The 23,937-nt window shown below is 39.8% G+C and overlaps 2 protein-coding genes across 2 annotated transcripts; one reads left to right on the plus strand and one right to left on the minus strand.

The window, feature by feature from the left end:
• Window positions 1-608: 608 nt before the first annotated feature.
• On the minus strand, window positions 609-6,216 carry LOC108580016 (uncharacterized F-box/LRR-repeat protein C02F5.7). Its single transcript, XM_017943666.1, has 8 exons — window positions 6,045-6,216; window positions 3,301-3,500; window positions 2,855-3,129; window positions 2,382-2,648; window positions 1,924-2,293; window positions 1,206-1,409; window positions 892-1,129; window positions 609-808 (listed from the first exon to the last, which is right to left on the minus strand). The coding sequence occupies exons 1-7, from the start codon at window positions 6,153-6,155 to the stop codon at window positions 994-996; spliced, it is 1,563 nt and encodes a 520-aa protein (XP_017799155.1). The 5' UTR covers window positions 6,156-6,216; the 3' UTR covers window positions 609-808; window positions 892-993.
• Window positions 6,217-8,830: 2,614 nt separating this feature from the next.
• Window positions 8,831-23,785, plus strand: LOC108580203 (zinc transporter ZIP13). The gene is made up of 5 exons (XM_017943908.1): window positions 8,831-10,151; window positions 19,085-19,195; window positions 21,201-21,445; window positions 21,540-22,101; window positions 22,183-23,785. Exons 1-5 carry the CDS (start codon window positions 9,929-9,931, stop codon window positions 22,356-22,358), a joined length of 1,317 nt encoding a protein of 438 aa, XP_017799397.1. The 5' UTR covers window positions 8,831-9,928; the 3' UTR covers window positions 22,359-23,785.
• The last annotated feature ends 152 nt before the right edge of the window (window positions 23,786-23,937 follow it).

Genomic DNA, 23,937 nt, shown 5'->3' on the forward strand with positions numbered 1-23,937 from the left:
AGTTTATATTGTACATACAGCGGAGGAACTTTTTCATCGCGATCACGCCTCCGTTAAATACGAATGTTGCGGAACGTGATGGATCGCGGTCTTACGTTTCTGTGTGTCAAGGTTTTTCGTGGTAGTTTTCATTGGTTACGCGCTCACCAGGGAGTATCTCGAAGTGGTAATCACCGATTTTGATGAAACTTTGGTACACGGTAGTTTTTCAAAAAATATTCTACACGTAGTTTCTTATATAGGCAAATTGTCCACAGTGAAAGGGTGAAAATGGCTCTGAAACTTGTGGAGGTAGTAAATATATTTAGCCTAACATTTCGAAAATTACTAGAGATAGAGGATTAGTGTAAATTGGCGAATTTTGTATTCTTCAACGATAAGTTTGAAAAATAAAAATTAACTAAATTTGATAGAATATGTTTATTACCTCCACCTTTGACAGTGATTTTTACTTCCTCAGTGTGGAGGATTTTCGTTTAAAAAAAATACGTGTAAAATATATTTTTGAGTACTGTTATATACCAAAGTTTCGTCAATATCGGTGATTATCACTTGGAGATCTTCCCTTGTTACTCTCCTTCCATCTCCTTCCTTCCTTCCTTCTTCTTCTTGGTTCGAGTACAATAATACGAAACAACCGAAGACCGGAAATAGTCCATATGTAATTCACGCTACACGTTTCAAAATTGCGTAAAAAAATATGTATCTGGTATTTTGCGCATAGTTTCTTCTCGTAATACTAGGGATAAATACTTGAATAGTCGCAGGTAGTTTTATTATTCGATTGTAGTTCGTCACGATTGACAATCTGGAACAGAAATACATTATTAACCGTACGTTCTAACTTTACCTACAAATTCCTGCTTACGTTTTAAACCTCGACAGACCTACCTTCTTTATATATGTATTCTTCTCGAGTACCTCGTCGATCCTATGGAAAAAATCTTGTCTATGAATCCACCGCAGCTTATGTACAATTATATATCGGAACGGTTAATTGAAAATTAAATCCTTATAATTGGCTAGAAGATAGTAGTTGGACACTCGGCAGCATGTCGTTGTTCGAACAACCGTCAACCTGTCGGCACGCTCGAAATTCGCCTTAACTATCTCGTAGTACCTTCCATCGCTGAAACACCTCGAATCCATAAGTATAGACGACACTCTTCGATATTCGAGGCTCGATCGAAACTCATTCAACTTACCTCAAACTTAAACACCGTAATTTAATGCACTTCACACGAAGTATGTCTATGGCTTTCTGACTTTTGTCGGAGAATCGAAGGTTCTCCGGGTCCCAACGCAGCTCTAACCGCTCTAAATTTGGACAATTGTTCGCTATTCCATCCATTAACTGGTCCACGTGGATGTTCACGCCTAGTCTCTCTTGTGTTCCCATAACTAGAATTCTGAAAAATAGTTTGCATTTGTAAGAACGCTGTTCTGTGTGTGATAGGTTGGCAAAAGTGTATCGAAAATTGTTAGTCATTTTAGATAAAAATGAAAATCGCAGCAAGTTTCAGGATGAGCCGATATTTCTCAGCGAATTTGTCTGTTTCCACTCGCTCCGCATTTATAAGAATACTCTGCATTTCTAAGAACACTGTTCTGCGTGCAACAAAATTGGCAAAAGAGCATCGATTAATATGGAAGTTATCTTAAATAAAAATGTTTCATTCCAGTGGACTTAGGTTTTTAAAACCGCAGAAACTGTCAGGACGAGCTGGTATTTCTCAGCGAATCCCTCTGTTTCCACTCACTCCGCGTTTACAAGAATACAAGAATATTCTAAGAACACTGTTCTGCGTGCGATAAATTGGCAAAAGTGTATCAAACACTGTAGAAATTGTTTGAAATAAATTTCAATGCAGTTATATCTTTAAAACCGCAGAAACTTTCAGGATGAGCCGATATTTCACTCACTTCGCATTGGTCAATATAGGCAACACACTCTGCCACAGTTGGTCGGTGATGTGTGGCATGCCGGACAAGGCGAGGCCCCAAAGCTGATGACCGTATCGCGACAAAAATTTATGCAGTCCGTCGTCTGTCAGATTATCCGAACTATCCAAGTCTAACGCGATCAGATTTCGCGGATTGCCCATCTCTGCCCAGGCTTTTAACACGCTGTCGTTGAAGCCGTTTAACTGGCCCGCGCTCAGGAAACGCAGCCCTGGAATTCTGCTCAACATGTCGATTAGACATTCCGTCGACAAATCCGTTCCAGTCACGTCCAACTCTTGGATACTCGATTTCTCCCATTCCACTTGCATCACGTATTCACTCTGAAGATCTGCGAAAAAATTCAGTCTCTTCTCTAATCAAGATTCCTGGAAAATCGACGATGAGCAATTTTATACTTGAACGAAGATAATAAATACTTGTTCCTTGCATAAGCAGACACTTCAATCTTCTGCTTCGCTGAAACAGCGTCTTCATGGTCGAGCCAGTGACCTTGGCGCAGAAATTCACGGCTAAACACTCCAGCTGGATGCAATTCGAGGAGAACGCGTCGATGTGAGAATCGTCCACGAAATTGATCCCGTATAAATTGATCACTCTTAAATTAGGAGTCGCCGATTTCAATTTGTGCACGTTTATCACTTCGTAGATCTCTTCCTCCTCTTCCTCCACCTTCTCGTACGTTCCTGCAAGATTGTGCGTTAAGAGGACCGTAAATACACGTAATCAAGTGGCAAAAGAGCAATTGGAGGGAGTTAGAGCGTTGGTCGGGGCCATATCATGTCAACTCTGAATTTCTTCCTCCACTGTGGTATATTGAAAAGTTTATCACAGAAGTTTAATATTTCGCTACTTTAATGAAAGATTGCAAGCAGAGATTTCAGATACGAACCTATAAGGTGAAGAATCTCCAGACCGTTGATAAAATTGTAAATCTTCCTCATGAAACCTTCCATGAAGATTACTTCCGACAGACAGATGCACATGTACTTCAATTTGGTCGGGAATGCCTGCATCTCCGAGAAATCGTGCAGTTGCATGGCAGTGGAGAAGTCGAGTAGCATGTGTGTCAAATTTGGGCATTTGTTCGCCAGTTCGTGGAGGACCGTGTGAGTGATCAACTCTATAGGCAGCTCTATGTACCTCAACGATGCGCCGAAACGAGTACTGCAACAAGTTAAAGAATCATTCCCATTATTTTCCAGCGTTTCTTCTCTCGTCTCCGTATCCTTCGGTGTTTACATATCATTTTGGCAAGCTGCGAGCAAGTTGTTTCTGGCTCGAATTCCAGGGACAAATGGTGGTTTGCCAACGTCACACCGTCAACCTATCTCCTACCTGATCAAGTGCAGCAGATTGTCCAAAGAGTTCACGTGCAACCCGCTGATTTCCGGTCTAAGGGATACGTGCTTCCACAATCGCGTGTCGTACGCGATTTGCCGCCATCTCTTGCACACACGTGCCACCCTGCATATCTCACGGTGGGACAGGTAGCTGAAGACGTTCAGTAACACCTTATCTGGCAGTTTCTCTATCGTCTAAACACACGAAAAATAGTATCGTTCAATTGTCAAGTGAATTTGGACGACGGCGAAAGTGTTTGTACGAGTGAAACTTGAGAAAATTAGTTGGATCACTTACTGTCCCCGCGAAACGACTTTTAACCACACCACCTTCAGAAACGAACATCTGAGACGTTTCCACGGCGATCTGACCCCAGACATCTACACCCCCTAGATCCATCTTGTTATTTTGTCGAAAAACAACGAGTTTGATCGGTAGGTCAACCGTCGATACCGATATCGAGTATTAACCGACGTGACGCGCGCGTTGGTCCAACTTTTGCACCGATCGCGATGGGAAACACCGATGGAAATAATAGGAATAACCTGTGTATACGGTTGTGACGATGAAAATCGCGGCTCACGGCGGATTTCGAGGAACCACAAGTTCTAAGTCTTCCACGGGATTCCTAATCGGATCGCGCGTGCGCGTCGTCCTAAATATAAGACTTGGAAGACCCGTCTCCACTTTAATTTTAAACTCGTCACCTGCAGCCAAGGTGCATTTCCTTGTGTTTACCGTGAAACGTCAGATTTTCGGGACCGAAACTTTTGAAAATGTCTCGCGTGTGTCCCTGCTATATACAACGATTGTTCGAAAGTCGTTGCACGAGCAAGAAAGAGATTCTCGGCAATTCTATGGTCTAGCTGGAAATTGTCACGATGAAAATTCAATTCGAAGAAAATTCCCGATATCTACCGGATACTTCATTTCTTCGTAAATGTGTCGAGTGACGATTTTGTCAATTTATCAGAAATCTGAACAGGTGTAACGAAGATTTTGCTACACACTTTTCTTCGTTCGACAATCGTCCTCGAAATTGGAGGCATCGGTTTTTAGAAATTTGCCAGGAGGGTGCGGTTGATGTAAGACTTGGAACTTATCCGACACGAGACCCAACGACAAGACAAATTCACACACGTGGTGATTCCGCGAAGATATATCTGCGACCGAGGAAAAAGTTTCTCCGTAAGAGAACAAAACGATAGTTTCACCGTGAATCACCTGCGATTCATTATCTATCTGTCGACACAATTACAGTGGATCGCTAAGAACCTCGAGTGTTTTAATTAAATAACAAGATGGATTGAAACGCTATTGTAATTGCGTCTGTGTTCACCGCGATGCTACATTTTTTTTTTTTCTAACTGTTTAATGTTTATCATTACGACTGAGAGCTGAGATTCTATCGGAAGCAATCACACGTTACAGCGATAATGTTACCGATTGAATTTCTTCCCCTCTTCGTCTCTTCCTCTAACGTTGTTGCGCAACAGCTAAGAAAAATGCTGCAGGATGAATGGGAACAAATCGAAGTACGTTCCAACTGTGTTTATTTCTAACTGAATATTTCTCTTTTTTGCGTATTTTTGCAACGAAATAATTACCGCATTCGACACGATTCTCTTACGACGAACAGTGGTACCGATGTCCTCTCTAGATATAGCGCTCGTGGCGAATTCCACGTCCAGTTGATGCCAGGTGCTCATTGTCGGAATTGAAATGACTTTCCAACGGAGCCGTGGGTGCGCGATTTACACCATGGGTATCACTGTGAAGTTTCGTTTCGAATCGACGCGAGCATGATCACCGTGAAAACCGTGTCGCATGAATACGACAAGTCATAACGTTCATGTCAACATATTTCACGTGAATTACGAGACACCTTGTACATAGAACGATAGCTCTGACACGGAGAAATTTGTCAGAGGTGCGCCGCTTGACTGGACCATCCTAAGGTGCACTTCAAACTGAGTACAGCTTAATTAGTTATAAATAAAGACAAGCAGTCAGTCAGTCAGGCAAGCAAGCACAGCGAGATAAGAATAGATAGAACCCATTACAACTAGACCTTAGCAACGCGATCTAGAAAAGAATAGTAATACCTTTGTGACGTTCGGATAGAGAGGTTTCGCAACCCTTTCTGTCTGGGATGCGAGTGCGTAGAAGAGAGAAATTTCACGCAATTCGAAGCTTTCTTTCGAAGAGTGACGGAAGAATAGGTGGGAACCATTAATAGATTTGAGCAATAAGAAATAGAAAAGATGAGTTTACCTTCGTTCCTTCATATTCTCCAGATTTTTCAACCCTTTCCGTATAGAAAAGATAAGCGTGACGTAATTCGCAGCTCTCTTTCGAAGAGTTACGAAAGAATAGGTAAAGATCATCGACAAATATGAGTAACACAATCTACGAAAGAAGGAGATATCTTGGCGAAGTCGTAATCTCGAAGGTTTGCAACCCTTTCCGCACAGAAGAGACACCCGTGACGTAATTCTCAGTTTTGTTTCAAGGAGTGACGGAAGAATAGCTAGAACCCATTAATAGATCCTAGCAGACACGATCTAGAAAAAAAGGAGTATACCTCCGTGACGTGATTATCTCGAAGGTTTTGCAACCCTTTCCGCGTAGAAAAGGCAACGGCGACGTGATTCGTAGCTTTCTCGTCCAAACGGAAGAAATTGTTGCTGCGACAATTTCTAGAAAATCGTGTAAATCTTTCTATCTGAATAGTTTACCGTGTTGGGACGTTTCAAGATCTCCTTCTTATCCTCGTCGAGGTTGTTCAGCTGCTGGAGTGCTGCCTCCACGCTCAGGACGTTCCAATTGGACATTCTTCGTAGATCCATGTCGACGGTGTACCGATCGTTCGTGAACCGATTTAAACGAAGAAACCAACTGGAGGATACATAGACACGTATATCCTTCTGCACAGAACACACCGATTAAAATTACACTCTGGCATCACCAATTATCGAACACTGGAATCAGGAATACACTCGCGCGAGATCGTTGACGGATTTATTGTCTGATCACGAGCACGTGGATAAAATAGATCTCTCTGGTTTTGGTAGAAAGGAGGAGAAGATCGAAAAGATTGCGTACGTTCCTCTTCGTGCTCGCTCTTCGTCGAAGGATGAAGCAGCGATCCTTCGATTCCTTTCTCTCTTTGGAGAAACTTTTCGACGTTTTAATTATGTAATTGCTCCTCCTAGAGCGGAGTGTTTTCTCCGAGGTAAATTTCCTCTTTTTCTTCTCGTCTTTTTGAAGACACGGAGGAATACTTGCCCGTTGATTTAGTGTCGGAACGCATGCAACCCTCGATGCTCGCCGAAAATCGACCTACTCAACCATCGTGATGTTCTTGCGCTAAGCATCCTACGTTCTAGATCGGAGGTGAAAAATGTAACTAAAATAATCTTAACTTTCTGTCGTTCCCTAAAATAGACTCGCTGGAGAGCTGTGCCACGCAAGGATGCACAGCCAACAGAGGGCCGTCATGGTATATTGCGGGACTTTTCGAAAATTCAACAACCAAAAGCACGATCAATTCCACGTTTCACGTCGGTGACACTAGCGATGCATCACAATTATATTTAGCGATAGTTCAAGTTACGGGGAAACCGAGCGGTATTTTATTCCCAAGGATTTCGCTACGCGGAAATCCGCTTGCTTGGTTTTTTAATATTTAATGGAAAAAGAAAATCGGGATGCAAAAAGAAATCTATCTCAACGAGTAGAATTTTGTGACAACGATAGGATGATATTTTTTAATTCTTTTTTTCTTCGGTAAATTAAAGAAATAAAACATGCGAAACGGTACAGGAAGTCAGGATTTATCTTGGATTAATTTTATTAGCGATATAAAGAGGTATATGTCTTTATAAGGTGTAGAAAGTTCGATTTCGTACATTGTCGATTTTTTTGGCTGTTCGCGCAAAAATTTGTCGAACAACAAGCGCCGTGTATGCATGACAGTTGTTGAATATCTTTTTGATTGCAGGCCAAAGAGGTACCATTTGGCCGAGCGCCATTAGCAATTTGATTAATTAAGGCCGCATATAATGTTGGGACAACTACGGTGACTTATAGGACCTTGCACGATGTAAATCTGCTGTATACAGTTTGTTTATAATTATTCAGTCAACATAAATCTTCTCTTTCGTCGAACGTGTTTTCGAATGATTCACTCAACTGTCGGATACATCGATGAAATAAGGCATGGTTTAATTTTATACGGTGTTCTATGTCTTTTACATTATTAAAAAAAAAAAAAAAACACTGAAGAAAAAATTAATTTATATTGATTTGTATATTTGCAAATTAACATTGAAGATGGCGTTATACGTCTGTTTTATCGACTGTAGATATACAGATTTAAGAAGTTGATGTTCTTAAATACGGTTGTAGAAATGGAAATGCGTTTTTACGTAATTGCGGTTGTTACACATCTTCCTAGTTTGTTATATGTGTATTATTAAGTAAATATTTATATTATAATGTGAAGAATACGAAGGAAGTGGTATAACCGAGACAGAGTTTTATTCGCAATAGTTTGTATTTTAAAATCGACGCCGCGTGTTTTACCGGATGGAAATCCCGGTTTCCATTTACTTCAATCTTCGTATACGCAACACAATTGCAATATGTTATCAATCGAGCTCATTCTTTCCGCTCTTTGTCTTTTGACATTTATTAAACTTATCAGTAATAGTCATTGACGAGCAATTGTTATCTAACAATAAGGAAAAACGTACGTTAATCGATTATCAAAATGGTGATCGTCAGAGTATGGCGTTTCGCAATAAATGGCAACAAATTTTCTACGATAAACAGGGAGGGAAAGATAATTTCAAGAGCGTCTTTCATGTTTGCTTTAATCTCGAAATGGCTACGTCACGCAGTTATTCTTCTACCATTTAACAATTATTAATATTTTTTTCTTTATCTTTGCGACGTTGCTACTAAGATGGACAGCTAGATAATACGTAGAAGTGTCGCGATAAAGAAGCTAAATATCTTTACGTCGAAGTCAATTTATTTTGAGGAATCCATATTCCACGAAACCGAAATGCGAAGTTAAATCGCAGTTTTCCATTTCCAACAGAGTACTTTTCATATTTTAAGATATCCAAATTTATTCGAAATATTAATTCACATTTTAGTTTTATCTCCAGTTTAATTCGCTTGTACTACGTACAACAAAATATTTGCAAGGATGTGCAGCAGCGCCTCTATCGATTTCGATGTTCAATAACGATGAGAACGAATTTCTCTTTGTGTTTGTCTTCGTCACTTTTCAAAATGTCGGGATCTCGTTTTCCTCGAAATAAATAATGAATTGTCTGACAATTAAGTTGCCTCAAGTTCATTTTCATTGTCTTCTGTTTCCTTCCTTTGCTTTCCTTCCTCACCCAATGAACGGATATTCTTTCTCTATCTCGCGCGTACAGCGACCTGGCGGAGCGCTCCAGTAGCTATAAAAGGGACCGCCTTCGACGTAACATGCATTATCCGTTGCGTCGATGTGGTGAGTGGATGAGATTTAACGTTCTTTCTTTGTCAACAATATAAACATAGAAGCAAATAGATATAGAAAGAGAAACAACAGTGTACAACTCTGTTGATCAGTGCGTGTTGCGTTTGTTCATGCAAACACACAATAAAATCGAGGAGACGTACATAACCAAAAATACGAGAATCGAAGAGTCGCAGCGCCTCGAAATTTAACGTACGTTATATAGATTGTGCGTCGTTGTGTAATCGTGTTTATCAGTTGTGGCGGTAAAAGTGACCAATTCGATTAGTCGGTGATCGTGACGAATTTATTATATCAAAAGTATTCGTCGAAGAATACACGGAAAAGGAAAGAAAAACGAGAAGCAAGATTCCGTTCCCGCTGACATTTGGAAGAAGAACGTCACTTTCAACTGTGCCCTTATTTCGATGGTATGAGATACTATCGCATTGAAGACGAATCGAACGATCGAAACAAGTTTCACAGTGAAGAAAGAGGGAAGGAACAAAGAGAAGAGGCGCGCGTCAGTCGTCGTTGATCTGTCAAGAGTGGAACGCGTAGTCTGACAATCATTCCTTGCATTTATCATTGGAGGTCTGATCTCGGTGCTTTTGTCCCCGCATTGCGGCAGTATGAAATAACAAGAGGTTTGATTTGATCGACAAAACCGACGACGGTAGAGAGTCAGCGACCGCCTGATTCGTAGCGTCCGTACTCAGTCCTCAGTGTAGGCTAGTCGGGTGCTAGGTAGTCGTCTCGACGATTTCCCAACGCTCGTTTCCTTGCTAAATCTTCATTAAATCTCGACAACGAGATTTCATTGCTCAAAAGTCTCTCGACGCATCAGTGTCATTCCCGGTTCGCTAACCAGTGTAAAGATACAACCACTTTTACGAAGGTGTTCTCGAACGAGAGAGGTTATCTTCGAATAAACAGAACGCAAAGAATGTTACAGAATTCATCGTGATTTTTATTCATTACGTAATCATTGATTTTCACAACAATTACACCATCAGTGTCGCAGATCGTCTAACAAAATAGAGGAGAGGAGAGATTAACGAAATTCGAATAATTTTGACAACTGTTCGATACACACGCACAAACATGGCGGCAAGCATATGTATGCAGCGTAATTGCACCGAACCCAGCGGATTTTTTTATGACATGATCACTGAAGATATGTGGGCGCCGTGGGAAGCCACGATAGAATATTTGGAACATACGCCATGGATATTTTCTTTACTGGGAAGCACCATGATCGGACTGACAGGCATCTTCCCTTTGCTAATCATCCCTATTGAAGAAGGTGCCGATTTAAAAAATGGAGGTAAAGAATTATTCCTTTTGTTGACACCTAATATTACTTATTCTCTCGATTTCACGTTATTTTTTCGTCAGCATGCGCCTACATGATTCAAGTGAAATCATGTTGTTTTTCTACTACGACGATGGATTCGGAGGATCACGAAGGAAGGTTATGTGTACGTTTTAAACGCGCACGCGGGAAATAGCTCACAATAGGTTAGTACAGGTGATCTGTACCAATGAGATGATTTGTTACTTTGTGATACGGTATCTGTGTTTTAACTGGGCACTTCCGCTTCTTTCATTTTCTCAAATTTGACACAGCAGTGTTTCTTCATACGTTCTTTCTTTTTTTCTTCAATGAAAATCTTCAACGGTGATTAATCTGATATTAAATTGTTTTCATTTTAATTTGCCCAATATTGATTAGCCTTCTAATCACATTTTTTCTGCCGGATTAGATTACAGATAACGCGCAGTGGAATTAACCATTTCTTTTCGACGACATTATACCGAATTATCTAATCAATTTTCTCTGCGAAAGTACGCCAGTAAATTATTCAAAACAGTGAGCACAATAACGAGTGTCAACCGTATTTTACTTCGCGATAAAGTACACAATAATATTCAGTCGTTGATCTACCATAGAAATTGCGAGTCGCTTTCATTAAAACTTGCTCGCACCAGTAACCTCGACAAATTCAATTTTCAAATTTTCGTATCTTAGAAACCGTTAGAGACACATAACCAAGTATCAATAGAAATTGTATATCTGCGAAACGATATTTGTTTTAGCGATTCGGTGAGTTCGAATGTTTTCCAATGTACTTTAGAAAAACATGCCCCCCGATGTCAACGTTCTACGTAGATATTTGACAGGGGTACGAGGTAAAACAGACGCGGGTAAATATTTGCACGGAAGCGATTCGTTGATTTTCAGGTCTTCTGAGGTCATGGATTATCAACATTTCACATTTACTTTCGCTTCATGCTCAACAGTTATCATTTTATATTTATTTGTTTTTTGCAAACGTCACTATATTCAACGTATTAAAAATTCGAACGCGCACTGTACATGAATATTCACGAAACTGTACATGGACTTTTTTGCACCGCATTCTTTCAGTACGCGGACTGACGCTAATGAGACTATGAACCTACATTTCGAAGTAATGTTTACATTTGCACATGGTTACGCAACGATCGTGTCGATGCACGATCGACGTATCATGGCGACCGTAACGTGTACCAGTAACGAGATCGTTCTCTGTGATTTCACCTGCGGTCGATCGAATCATTCGAAAAGTGAGGAAAAAACCGTCTCGGTTATTGCACACTTACTTTTCTTACATTACGATAACTTTTACGAAATCGTTTTTGTAAATTCTAAAAAGATATAATCGTTTGAATTCTCGTGTAAGGAATATTTGGCAAAAAGTTCCGAAAAATCAACGTCTTTTTCTATATATCGTTTCAAATGCTGGACTGTTCACAATGTTCTATTTTATTTCTCGTTCTCTCCTTTCAAAGGAATCGTGCAATTTCGTGTTTTAGACAAAATTGTCGTGTTTCACGAAACCACGGCGAGCGCGATAGCGATAAGCGACGTAAAAATAATGAAGCGTTATTACGTCAGGTGTAGGATCCTCTCTTGCTACGAGAGCACAGTGTCGGCCACGTGGAAAGAATCTTCTTCCCTCGAAGCGTAATCTCGTTTCTTTCAGAAGAAAAGAGACGCGTCGCCAGGATATTTGCGTGCTTTCGAATCGTGTGCAACTGGTTATCGTGTTGACGGAAAAGAAGAGAAATAGTCTTGGAGAGTGTCACCGTAAATCATTTATATAGTTTTTCCTTTTCTCTTTTATACTCATATTATACTCATTATAATCATAATTTCTTCGGACAAAATTTCTTCAATCTCAACTGTTTTCTATTTCTCATTCTTAGTTATCTCGAAAAGAATAAAAAAAAACGAAAGAATCACAAGGATATAGGATCAACCCTCGCTTCGTGCAGTCAAAGTGAAATTCAAAATGGAGGAGCCACGTTTCGACCAAAAAACCGACCATAACCGGTTGAGAACACGCTGCAAAGGAATGACGAGGGTTCGTTTCGACTTGACCCTACCAGTCGAGGGTTAATTTCAATCCTCTGCAACGAGCCACATGTTTGTCACAGTGTGCCAGAAGCAGCGGTACTCATAGTTACATTTAGTTACACTGTAACGCAAACTGAAATCGCGAGAATGCAGGTAGAACAGATAGGATAGAGAATGGCGTGTATTGTGCGAGGCAGAATCCATGGTGCGCGTTAATGCGCGACGCTGGTTGCTCCACGCCAATGCGAGCAAGCAAGGTCGTGGAACTTGTTCCCCGGCAATGTGCGTCGCAACAATGGAATTTGCGGGCTAGAAGAACAAGCGGGACATGCAAATGAAAATTTTCATTTATTTAGATCACGTTCGAACGAGCGTTAAAAAAGGAACTATAAATATTCTTATTTACTCTTTCTGCAGATATACTTTTTTCAACCTTTGAATCTTTTATCTCGCGTACATTTCCTTGTACATCTTTTAAGCGATCTCTTTTTTTATCTTAAATAGAAAGAAGTGGTGTGTAGCAGGTGTGGTCGAGAATTTCTTCCAAATCTCATCGTCTGAGAATTTCGTTCCCAAGAAAATTGGATTGAAAGAGAGGAATTTTATCCTCGAGTTCCCAAAGGCTGACTACACTGTGTCTGAATATTTGAAGATATCGGATCGAAGCAAATAACCGCGTGAAAAGTGCTCAACCATCGTGAACAGAAGAGTAGGTAGACTTCACGTCCGTGAATACTGTGCCACGGCGCACACGGTACCCCGAAGGTCGTGGAACTTGTCGAGCACAATGGGGAATACGAATGAAATTTCCAATTCCTTCGTGGGAGGAACGCATATGTGTGCGTAACGAGATTTTAATCTGTGGAAAGAATTCAAGGGTATTGAGTAGCTAATGCACATTCTTTCTAGATCATTCAGTCTCTTATTCGTTGATTATTAAATAGAAATTAGTATTACCCAAACGTTTGTTGTACATCAACGATCTTTAATAATTCTTTGATACTTTTCCACACGAGCATCATGAGAGAAATAAAAAATCCTCGTTCACGTTACTTACGATCTTACTAACTTTTCTTCCAGAATCTACGATAATCAAAGAAGGGAGGGCAGAAAGTTGGCCGTGACTTTTATATGAAAACTTTTCGTACGAGATTTCAAAGGACCCTCTCTCTAGACCTAAGGGTGATTCAGAATCGTCTCTTACGTCAGAAGAAAGAGCGAAGCAGTTGTTGCACCTGGCTTTCACTAGCACCTTTGATTACACCTGGTGGCCACGACACCATGGAATAAATCGATACTCTTTGGCTACTGTAAGCGTTTGCTAGATTTTTCTCAAACAGTTGAAAACTCGTTAACGTTTATTCTCGTTTTGGTGGTTTTCACTTGTACACTTTCGTCGGTTTTACAACGCGCAGGAAGCGCGGGATTTCCAGAGTTTCGCGTTCTAGAATTTACTGGCAAAGGACGATCGATAGTCGTGGAGCCGTTTAAACCGTAAATTACAACAGGCGAAATTGGATTTAAATCGGTTCCGGTTTGCGCCACGACTAATTCTCTCTAAATCGTACAATTTCTCTCAATGCAGATAATTGTTTTTCTGCAAGTTAAATGAACAATTCTGCCTTTCATCTCTCGCTATTTTTCTCTTTATCCAGCTCCATCGAGACACATGATTTATTTCGTTTGCTTGGTCTTCGTCAACAACACCGCCGCATTTGGTCATCGACCTTCTTCCCGAACAACCGCTCGTTCTCTTCTTTTTCGTTGTTCCACTCGCATCCGTGCATAGGGATTAAGGAAAGCGTCCCTTTACATTGCGAAACGTTGAATCGATGATGCAAGTTTGCGCAAGCCGATTTTCTGCCATTCGATCCGGCTGCAATTCTCGTTTGCACGCGTCTCTTCGATCTCCTATTCTAAATGGCCTTTCTGCTATAGATTTCATCGCCAACAAGATTTTTCAATCTTCATTTCAGAAACATAACCTCAAACTTTTATATACAATTAAGGTTCTTAATCTGTCAACTGAGAAGGACGAACTAATTCGTCGCCTATTTGACCAGTATTTACAATACAATAATGCATTTATTCTGCTATTTGTCATTTGTAATTCTATCGTTGTACACATGTGAAATATAACCTATCTTCGTTGAAGACATAATTTCAGATTGAAGTGTAAACCTAGTAGAGATTGAACAACTGTAAAATTCCCCTAGATAAGATTGTCAAAACCTTGAAGTACCATCAATAAATTCATCTCTATTCGTCATTGCCCCATTTAGAATTGTTACGAACGAATCTGGAAATGATCGCGCGAAACGACGGCTTCCCCCGTTTCAACCGAGGGAACAACTGTTCTCGAATGAATCTATTATCATGCTTGGTCTCGTTGTTTCTGCCTACGACACGTGTAACTTTAGATGCGTTCTCAATTTATTTTCCTCTTTGTATCGCATTGGACTTTAACTGACGATCAGTTCGCTAATTATCCGCCAGCTGCGACGAAACACGCGGCCCAAGCACAGGCGGTTTCTTCGAATGCTCTTGCATACCGCGCGGGTAATCGATTTTGCTATTTTAGAATCCAGGCGACACATGTTTTTATACATACATATATATACTATACAATTTTGCGTTTGAACCGTGCTATTGTGAATTTCCTTTGATAAAATTCACATGCAAATAGAATGATATCCTTCCCCGTTGTCTGTCAAACATATGTTTTCCAATGGTAGAATTTAACGTTGGTTAGTATCTTGCCAGCAAATTAGTCATCTCCTGTTGGAGACAATTAGAGAATTGCGTTTGTAGACTCTATTCGTTATACGATTAGCGTTGGTGGTGTTTTAACAAGTGATCTACTTGTATCGGATACTACTGATAATTTTTTTTATCTATGCTGCTTTCAGACGTTTTGTAACCTGATATAGGAATTTTTCGTACGAGTTCGTTATTAATGGATCTCTTTTTATCGACACATTATAGTTTATTCTGGCTGCCATTGAATCATATAATCGGTGAATAATTTAATATCTTGTCCGTTAATTATTCCTGTGATAATTATATATGTAGAAGAAGAATAGCGTCTGCGTCGATCGTACTATTCTGTCGTAGGAATGTAAGGAATGGAAAAAAAAAAACTGCTTCGCACATTCGCGTAACAAGATAATTGCGCGAAATTGCAATAATAACGAAATGGTTCGCGTGTGTGAGATATGTACAGATTATTTTCTGCAGTATAGCTAATCCTCTACCGCGTGGCTATGTTTTCGACGATATAGAACACTCGAAACCTAAATTCGCTGAAAAATATGAGATAGTGTGTTAGTCTGGCATTGATCTTGCGCAACCGTAGGCAGATGTGACGTGCATGATAAAAATTAATAAAAAACTAAACGAAACAATGACCACAGATATTGTATTAATCGATCAACGATACCGTATCAACTTTATTGATAACTTTGTAGCGACATTGTAATTATTCCACCACAGCTTGTACTCTACACAAAACATCTTGCCTGTCCTATTTCTAACCTAGTTCTTGTGTTTTTTTCTAAATTATGCACTACTTATCTGTAGCATCTTAATTATCGTATCAAATCTATTCACGTAACCTAAATTAACATGTTCCGTTTGCAAATACACTTCGCTTTCTTTTTAGCTCTGAAGTAACTAAATATTCATGGCAGCACAATCGATATTTTAATCTATGCAAATCTCGATATCCTAATCGATATCCACGTGCAACTTCACATGAGTCTGATCCTCGTAACATTGTCTCGATGTTTCATCATGAACATGATGAAAGAAATGTGATTTATAAATGTTTCTAAGAATCTTATACAGAAAAAAAATCGCGGTATGCGCTAATTCACGAGAAAAGCCGACACAGAAACGTGAATTCATCAGAACATCTAGATTGAAGAAACCGGTGAACGCGCACTGGTAACAATCCACCGGCTCATTATCGCGTGAGATGCAACTCGTCACTGAAAGATAACACAAATTTTATCATTCGGTCACGCGCTATGAAACGGGGCTGGTTTTCTTGCCTGCACTTGTTTACAACCATAGTTTCCTTGTAACGCAGTTATTGCGAACGCGGCTTGCGTATACTGGGTGTTCTCAAAATTACTTAACTAAATTACAGTAATATACTATCTGTCTGAATGGAGAATGAGGTTATGTTCAAATTGCGGGAAATTCCATTGGGCCTTTATATCTATTAGAAACTTATGTTGTATCTTTGGTTCTACTACAGGGTGTTTCAATATTGAAGTATCATAGTATTATGTTAACATTACAAATTATGGAATTTCTGTTGATCGAAGTAATTTAATACAGCGCTTCGTTATTAATTCTTTTCTATACAAGGTGTTTCAAAAGACAGTCATTCTATTATTTGATATTAACATTTTCAGACCGACAATTTGAATGGAAGAATAAAAAGTGGGGAAAAATTAACCACGAATTGAACGCAGCTTTCCCCCCACCATGTGACAACACTAGTACAAAATGGAGGTCAGCATCGTGGCCGAGTGACGCAGTTCGTTCGGTCAAATTTCGGTTACCTGGCACAAATGATCGCCGCGTGTAACGGACTCTTACCGTTGTTCAAGATTGCGCTAGTTACACCACGCGCAAAAGACGAGCGGCGCGCAACTTGAAACCGTTTCTTTAATCAGTCGTTGAAAGTAAACGAAGTAGAGAAATGGTTTTTCCGTCGCGCCAGCTTTTCTTATCGCGTTGTGTATCGTCGTGAATATTATTACTCACGACTTATTGTACGATTTCCTGCGTTTTATTCGCGGAATAACGATGTTGCAACGCTTCGCGACACTCGGTGACGAAAATGCGTGTTACACGCTTGAAATGGTGCAACTTTTTCTCCGTTGCCAGAGGAAATAGCGGTGGACGGAGGAGAGAGAGACGTCTTCATTTCTATAAAGAGACACGGGCAGCGTGTAAACGTTTGGTTCGTCTTGAAAGTAACCGAGGAACGTCCAGATTTACTGAATCGACGTATTGATCACGACGAGGTCGGTGCAAAGTTCGCGATGCCAAGAAGAGAAATGCTTAAAAACTGAACTCGGAAAAACGCTTAGATAGGCGAGTTATATTTGTAAGAACGGGAAACGCAATATTGTTTCTATTAACCCTTGATCGCTAGACAGTTTATGATAAGTCTGTTTTTGTTCTTTCATTTATAGCCAGTGCAAATAACATTCTTGATCGTTTTACGACAGACTTAGAATTGTATTTGCAAGATGAACAATCGAGATATAGATGGTATTAGGGTGAAAATGTATACGATAGAAAATTTTTATAATACGTAATTAGAGGTAATAATATTCCACTATGGGTCATTGTACTTGGTACGCTTGAAATGGGCGGATGTTTATGACGTAGAATAATGAATGCACTAATAATAGCACTTGGAGATTGCTATTCCTGTTGTAAATAGCTTAATTAGAGGGTACGTCGATTGTCTTGGATACTGTCTTGTGACTATTATACGATATCCACCGAAGACAGTTTTCAACATTTTCTCTTGCATTGTCTAGTAATTAGAGTAGCAGATGTTTGGAAGTAAAATCCATAAAACCGTGGTTCAGATAGATTTTAATTGATATTTTGAAATTTTTATTTGAATTTTCGAAAATTCTATACTGAATTCTGGTTGCTCGGTACTCTTATTAACAGTACATTTAATGATCCCTCTGCCAAAAGTGGATCAAGGTCCGTCGAGCAACTACCTCAACGGAGTAAACATACTTTTCATTCCATTTTCGATAAAGCAAATCCCTCTTGTCTCTAATTTACTATACACAGCGTTAACGAGAATTTATCGATGACTAATTGAATAGAATTAATCCATAAAAATCCGAGAATGTCTATCTAAAAACAATTACGGTCAAGCATTAGACGATTACTGTTTCGCTCTTCTTTTCGGGGGAGCTAAGATAACACTCGTTTTATGGGGTATCGTTGGATAGGGAATTAGAGACCGAAAGCAGCTCAAGTACAATCTGATTCGACTGGACGCGCGCGATTTGCTAACACAAATATCGTTATAATTGGCAATCTGGCCGGCGAAATCAGATACGATCTAATCGGAATCGGCGATAGGGACGATTTTGATAAATTCCTGAAGAAATGAAACGATCGAAATTGATGAAATCTCTGTTCGAAAATTCAGATGTGTGTGTGTTTCGTTACAAGACGAAAACGAGAGCTTTCGACTTTTTAATCATTTCTGTTTTTTTGCTTTTCGTGTATCTGATGCCTTACATTTTTTTTTTTTGTAATCCACGAAAACAACGATTGATTACTCGAACGAAAACAGAACAGAGATTAGATTGTACATATATCCGAACGCGATCCAGTGATCGATGTAGAGGAAAAATCAACCGACGGTGAAATTCATAGCGCCACGCGATTAACTTCGAAATTTATCAATATCGTGCAGGAGAAACCTTAACAACACCCACCACACCGTCATACTCTCGATTATGTGCGTTCGTACGCGTTCGCGCGTAGGTCAAGCTTCGTACCGAGTTTCTAAAACATCTTCTTTGATCTCTGTTCCATTCAATCTTCTACGTTTTCCAGCCCGGTAACTTCTGATTGGTTTCTTCGTTCTTATACCACATTCTATCTTTAATTTTACCGATTCCTATCGTGAAATTTAAGTGGAGAATAGAAATATTATCGGAAGATTGTCTTTAACCTTTTTTTTTTCTTTCACTCTAATTTACTGGTCTATTTAATTCGAAAATCTTGGTTAACACAATTTGACATGGTTAATGTGAATCATCGCGATCTCTGTTAATAATTTGCTTGTGTTTCTGTTGCAGCCGGTGCTGGCACGTTGAAAGTATTGTTAAGCTTCGCAGTCGGCGGTCTTCTGGGCGATGTCTTCTTGCATCTGCTACCGGAAGCATGGGGGAACAGCTCCTTGAAAACAGGTACGAAAATACTTCCAGGAATCACGAAGATTGGACAGCAAAAGGAAACGCGTTTTGACACGTTCGCTGCCACGAAAAAATCGGCGTAGGACGTGCCGTGTGATTTTGATGTCGGCAGCGGTGACCGGTCGACACAGTGTCGACGATGGCACACGGCACGGGTCATTTTGCGTCGACAATGCTTCGACAGTGGCAGCGAACGTGTCGATCGAAAAATCGATTTTTTTATATCGCGGCGGTGAACGATCGATACCTTGTCGACACAGTGTCGACGGTGGCACAAGACGAGTTGCAAGTTATATTTTTGTCGACAATGCTTCGACGGTTGCCAACGAATGTGTTAATTGAAGATCGATTTTTGATGTCGCGACAGTGATCGATCGATACACTGTCGACGATGGCACATGACGATGTCCAAGTCGTTCTTTGTCGACGATGCTTCGACGGTGGTAGCAGAGAATGTTTTAATCGAAAGGAAATAGACACAGTGGCAGTTTTCCCTGAGTGACAATAAAATATCAGTAACTGGTGGCTCGTCCTTGTTTCGCAATATCGGCCGACAAAATGGCAACAGAGGCGTTTCACGATTCATTGTGACATGAGTCAGGCGAGATAACTGGTGAACCAATTCCGATATCCGTATGAATGAACTTAGAACGAAATTTTATTTATTTGCTTTCCATCGTTTTGGACTTGAAAAACATTGAAATTCTCTTGTAAAGATTCCACCGGAGATTTTCAATGGAATTGTATCGAATTTACGTAAAATTTCTGTTGCCATTTCTTCCCTGTTATATTTGTAAAACCTACCCGAAAATGTCCCTCAACTTCCTCTGTCAACCTCTTAACATTTCCATCCTCCAATTTTACAGTAATTTGATAATACGACACACGTGTCTCTCGTACTTAACTTCTCCCGCAAGTTCCTCGAATCCTTGAGAAATTCACGATAAAAGAAGCCCTTAAGAAATTCAAGACAATGACGTACACGAAGTAGTACCAGGCCTCTAGCACGGTTGACGTTTTTACGAATTCTTTATACGTTATTGATAGAACTTTGCGTAAGTGGGTGTAATGAATTACGTAACACTGAAATATCGCGAAAACCGTGAAAAGTCACATGGGGCTAAGGCCTTGAACGATTCGATCCGGAAAAAAGTTGCTTGTGTTTATCGTGCAGGGGTTTAGACCGAAGAACTTGGACGATGTTTAGTGACAAAAACGCACGAGAACGGTGTCAAAGATCAAGCTGAGAGAGTCGAGAGATCAATCGATCGTTGCAATATTTGCTTATCAAACGGGTAAAATCGCTGGTCTTTCTCTCCGTGTGTTGAGCAATCGCGAATGCATGTACGGTTCATATGCGCCATCCATAATTTTGTGCAGTCACTGGTTGCTCGATCCATCTTTTCATCGTTTTTGAAATCTATCCACCTGTGCTTGGTCCTTTTCAAAAGTATCTCGATGGATCGACAGATGATCCTTAAAAACCACAGAATACACGTAAAAATTATGTTTGTTAACTTGGTATGTCAGAGGAATAGAATTTCCGAAATAATTTTTCAGGTAGCTTGTTTCAATATTTCACCTTTGATTTTGGAATTCATGATTTTGATTCGTGTTCTTTCTTTCAATCGAACGCTGTGTAGCAATATCATCTAAATTGCACAGCACTCAGGCCACATACCGCAATTCATCATGTTAGAGCTATGCTAAGCGAGACCCGAGACGGTCCTTCACCTCTGTCGACGCTTTTGTAAGCGATAAAAGCGACGCTCTGAAACCCTATTGTACATCAGTTGTGGATTTCAATTGCTACAGATGTCCTCTTCTAAATTAAACCACACGGTCATTCCCGGTCCACCTACGATTTCTGAATTACCTTCTTTGCTGTTCTCTGCTATTACTGTGTTATCGTGCCGATCGTGTGTTCCACAATTTTACCCCGCCCACCATAGAAAATTCTCGTAATTCTCGATTACATAGAAGAACGTTCTTGTTTCAGGATCGAATGCTGGACATCCGTCGATGAACTGTGGACTATGGGTGCTAGGAGGCTTTCTAGTCTTCGTCATACTGGAGAAGTTGTTCGGCTTCGAGCAGGAGGTTGAAAACGAGGATGTTTCGTCCACTAAACCGGAAGTGTGCGAAAAAAGCAACGCAGAGGCTGAGAAAGAAATGGAGAACAATAACAGTATCAATCTGATCGGGAGCAATCCGAAGAATGACTTCTCGAAAACCATTGATAAGGTAATTCGTAAATTCCACAGAAACATGTATATGATTTAATTCATTCACGAATATAAAATACTCATGTTATAACTGTTTCGAATTACACTTACAGTTGGAGCCCTTTTTGAAGAAGAACGGATACTCACAGTTACCAAACGGTTACAAAGACGCACGTAATAAGAACGGCTACGTTACCAACGGCATTAAGCCAGTATTAATGTGTGACGAGCTATCAAAGACATCAGAAGCTTTGCCACTAGAGGAAACGAAGGATTGTCTGATTAAGAAGCTCGCTAAAACTAATAGTCTCTCCGGCAATCTCTCTAATGGTTACCCCAAGCAGAATAATCTAATGAACGTTGGCGATGAAAAAAAGACTGTTGCAAAGGAGAAGTCGAAACATATAACCGGCTATCTTAATCTGATGGCCAATATCATAGACAACTTTACTCATGGATTGGCCGTTGGTGGTTCCTTCTTGGTGTCCTTCCGTTTGGGCGCTCTCACGACGTTTGCCATCCTCATACACGAGATTCCTCACGAAGTTGGAGATTTCGCGATTCTTCTACGCAGTGGATTCAACAGATGGGATGCTGCGCGGGCGCAGCTTTTCACTGCTAGCGGTGGCATTTTTGGAGCCATGTCGGCGGTGCTCTTCTCAGGCGGTGAAGTTGGTAGGTAGAGCAGCAACTGTTTGTAACAAGAAATAATAGGTGGAAAATTTGTTAAACTTATCCCACTGTTCATTTCCGTAGGAGCGAAGACGAACTGGATATTACCGTTCACCGCTGGTGGTTTCCTACACATCGGCATGGTGACCATTCTACCTGAGCTGCTTAAGGAATCTAGTCCAAAGGAATCGTTGAAGCAGCTTATAGCGTTGCTCTTCGGTATTCTCGTGATGGCAGTTTTAACGATCCTCTGCGACTAGTAGAGTTACACTGTTGTCCTGTAATAGCGTTTAGGTTCAACCTGTCGGACTATGCTCGACGCATATCGAGCGTAGAATTTTTTCTATTAGTATACCTCGATATATGTCGGAACGAGAGTAATTCGAGTTTGCCATAAGAAGTTCTACCGCGGTGGTATATTTGTTGCTCAATGATGATGCATCTGCGACGGGAGACATTGGAGACGAGGAACGATGATTAACGACTGACCAAAGCCTTAATATCGTTTATTATAAACATTTGTATTGAATTTAGATTGAAATAGGATATCGTAGTTATTTCGTGGCTAGTACTTTCGCACGTTCGATCTAATCGCGGTCTTTTCCTTTTTAGTTTTTCTATGATTATTTGATTTAGTAGTGCGTGTCGTTTTTTGTTTTCACTTGGGTAAAGTTCATCCTCGATCGTCGATCTCCTTTTTGCGGTAGTTAAACTTCTTCTAATAGTGAGAAGGGAAAAGTATCTAAAAGAAAGATGAAGGAGAGTATTTGTATGAATTATTTTTATATTTTTCGATCGTTTATTGGGGATCGTATTATTGGTAATTCGGTATTATCGATTTATATTGATATATTAAGGGATATTGTTATGAACCTGGCATAGTTTATACACAAATACACATATGTTCCTCCGTAAACTATCGAAAACGCGATGCAGGGAAACGTCATTCCGTTTCTATGATATCGACTTACTTTGCACTTAAACTTTGTTATCTAGACGTTACATTATGAAAGCAGTATTGACGAATGACTTGGATCATCGTGTACATAATGTTTATGCTTCCTTGTTTACTGTTTAAAAAAAAATAAGAAACCTTGAAACTAAAAAAAAATTTTTGTAAATTACGTACAGACAGATAAGTGTGGTTTTTCGGTTGTGTGTATCGATTTGTTCGATACGCGTATTCCGAGAAATGTATATTTTTAAGTTCCTACAGTTTGTTGTAAATAATGTAATGAATCTATCTTACTGTGAAAACAACAAAAAATATTCCTGAGAATTAACAAAAAAAATTTGTATATCGTAACAGAGTGGAAACAAATCATATGAAATACTACGTAAAATCACTAAAATTGGTATGTAGATATATAGAGTCATTGTATTTAATAAAATTCGAAAGTTTATGTAATATCAAGTATTTTAGAGAATTTGTGGATTAGATGAGTCATTGAGACCAAGTGTCCATCTATTCTCCATTGTCTCGTGTATCATTTCGAAAGATGCAAGTCTTATAAACCGCACAATATGAACGTAATCCTTGTACTTAAAGAAAAACAAGGGATTCTTTCACGACAAAATACTTGGTACATGAGCGTCCTTTTTAAGCACGTGTAAATAGAAGTTCGGAACTTACGAAGCTGGTTTAATCAGCGACTTCGCAAGTATATTTTCTATAAACTATGGCTACACGAACAAATTGTTCATATGTAATCATTATAATTTGTAAATAAAGTATTTTATTCTATAATAAAGGCCTTGGTATCATTTTTTCTCTATAGAACAACACGAGTACGAACGGTACAAAATAATTTATTAAATAATCTCCATAAAACATAAAAA

The sequence above is a fragment of the Habropoda laboriosa genome, unplaced genomic scaffold (genome assembly GCF_001263275.1).
Source record: "Habropoda laboriosa isolate 0110345459 unplaced genomic scaffold, ASM126327v1 scaffold2, whole genome shotgun sequence".
NCBI classification, from domain to species: domain Eukaryota; kingdom Metazoa; phylum Arthropoda; class Insecta; order Hymenoptera; family Apidae; genus Habropoda; species Habropoda laboriosa.

What these genes read in the sequence shown, in the direction of transcription:
- LOC108580016 (XM_017943666.1), bottom strand. Translation starts at nt 6,155, where the DNA reads ATGGATCTACGAAGAATGTCCAATTGGAACGTCCTGAGCGTGGAGGCA. An exon ending in AATCTGCTGCACTTGATCAG is followed by an intron (nt 3,130 to 3,300) that starts GTAGGAGATAGG and finishes AACTTGTTGCAG; the next exon opens with TACTCGTTTCGGCGCATCGT. An exon ending in GGAGATTCTTCACCTTATAG is followed by an intron (nt 2,649 to 2,854) that starts GTTCGTATCTGA and finishes ACAATCTTGCAG; the next exon opens with GAACGTACGAGAAGGTGGAG.
- LOC108580203 (XM_017943908.1), top strand. Translation starts at nt 9,929, where the DNA reads ATGGCGGCAAGCATATGTATGCAGCGTAATTGCACCGAACCCAGCGGA. An exon ending in TGCCGATTTAAAAAATGGAG is followed by an intron (nt 10,152 to 19,084) that starts GTAAAGAATTAT and finishes TTTCTGTTGCAG; the next exon opens with CCGGTGCTGGCACGTTGAAA. An exon ending in GAACAGCTCCTTGAAAACAG is followed by an intron (nt 19,196 to 21,200) that starts GTACGAAAATAC and finishes TTCTTGTTTCAG; the next exon opens with GATCGAATGCTGGACATCCG.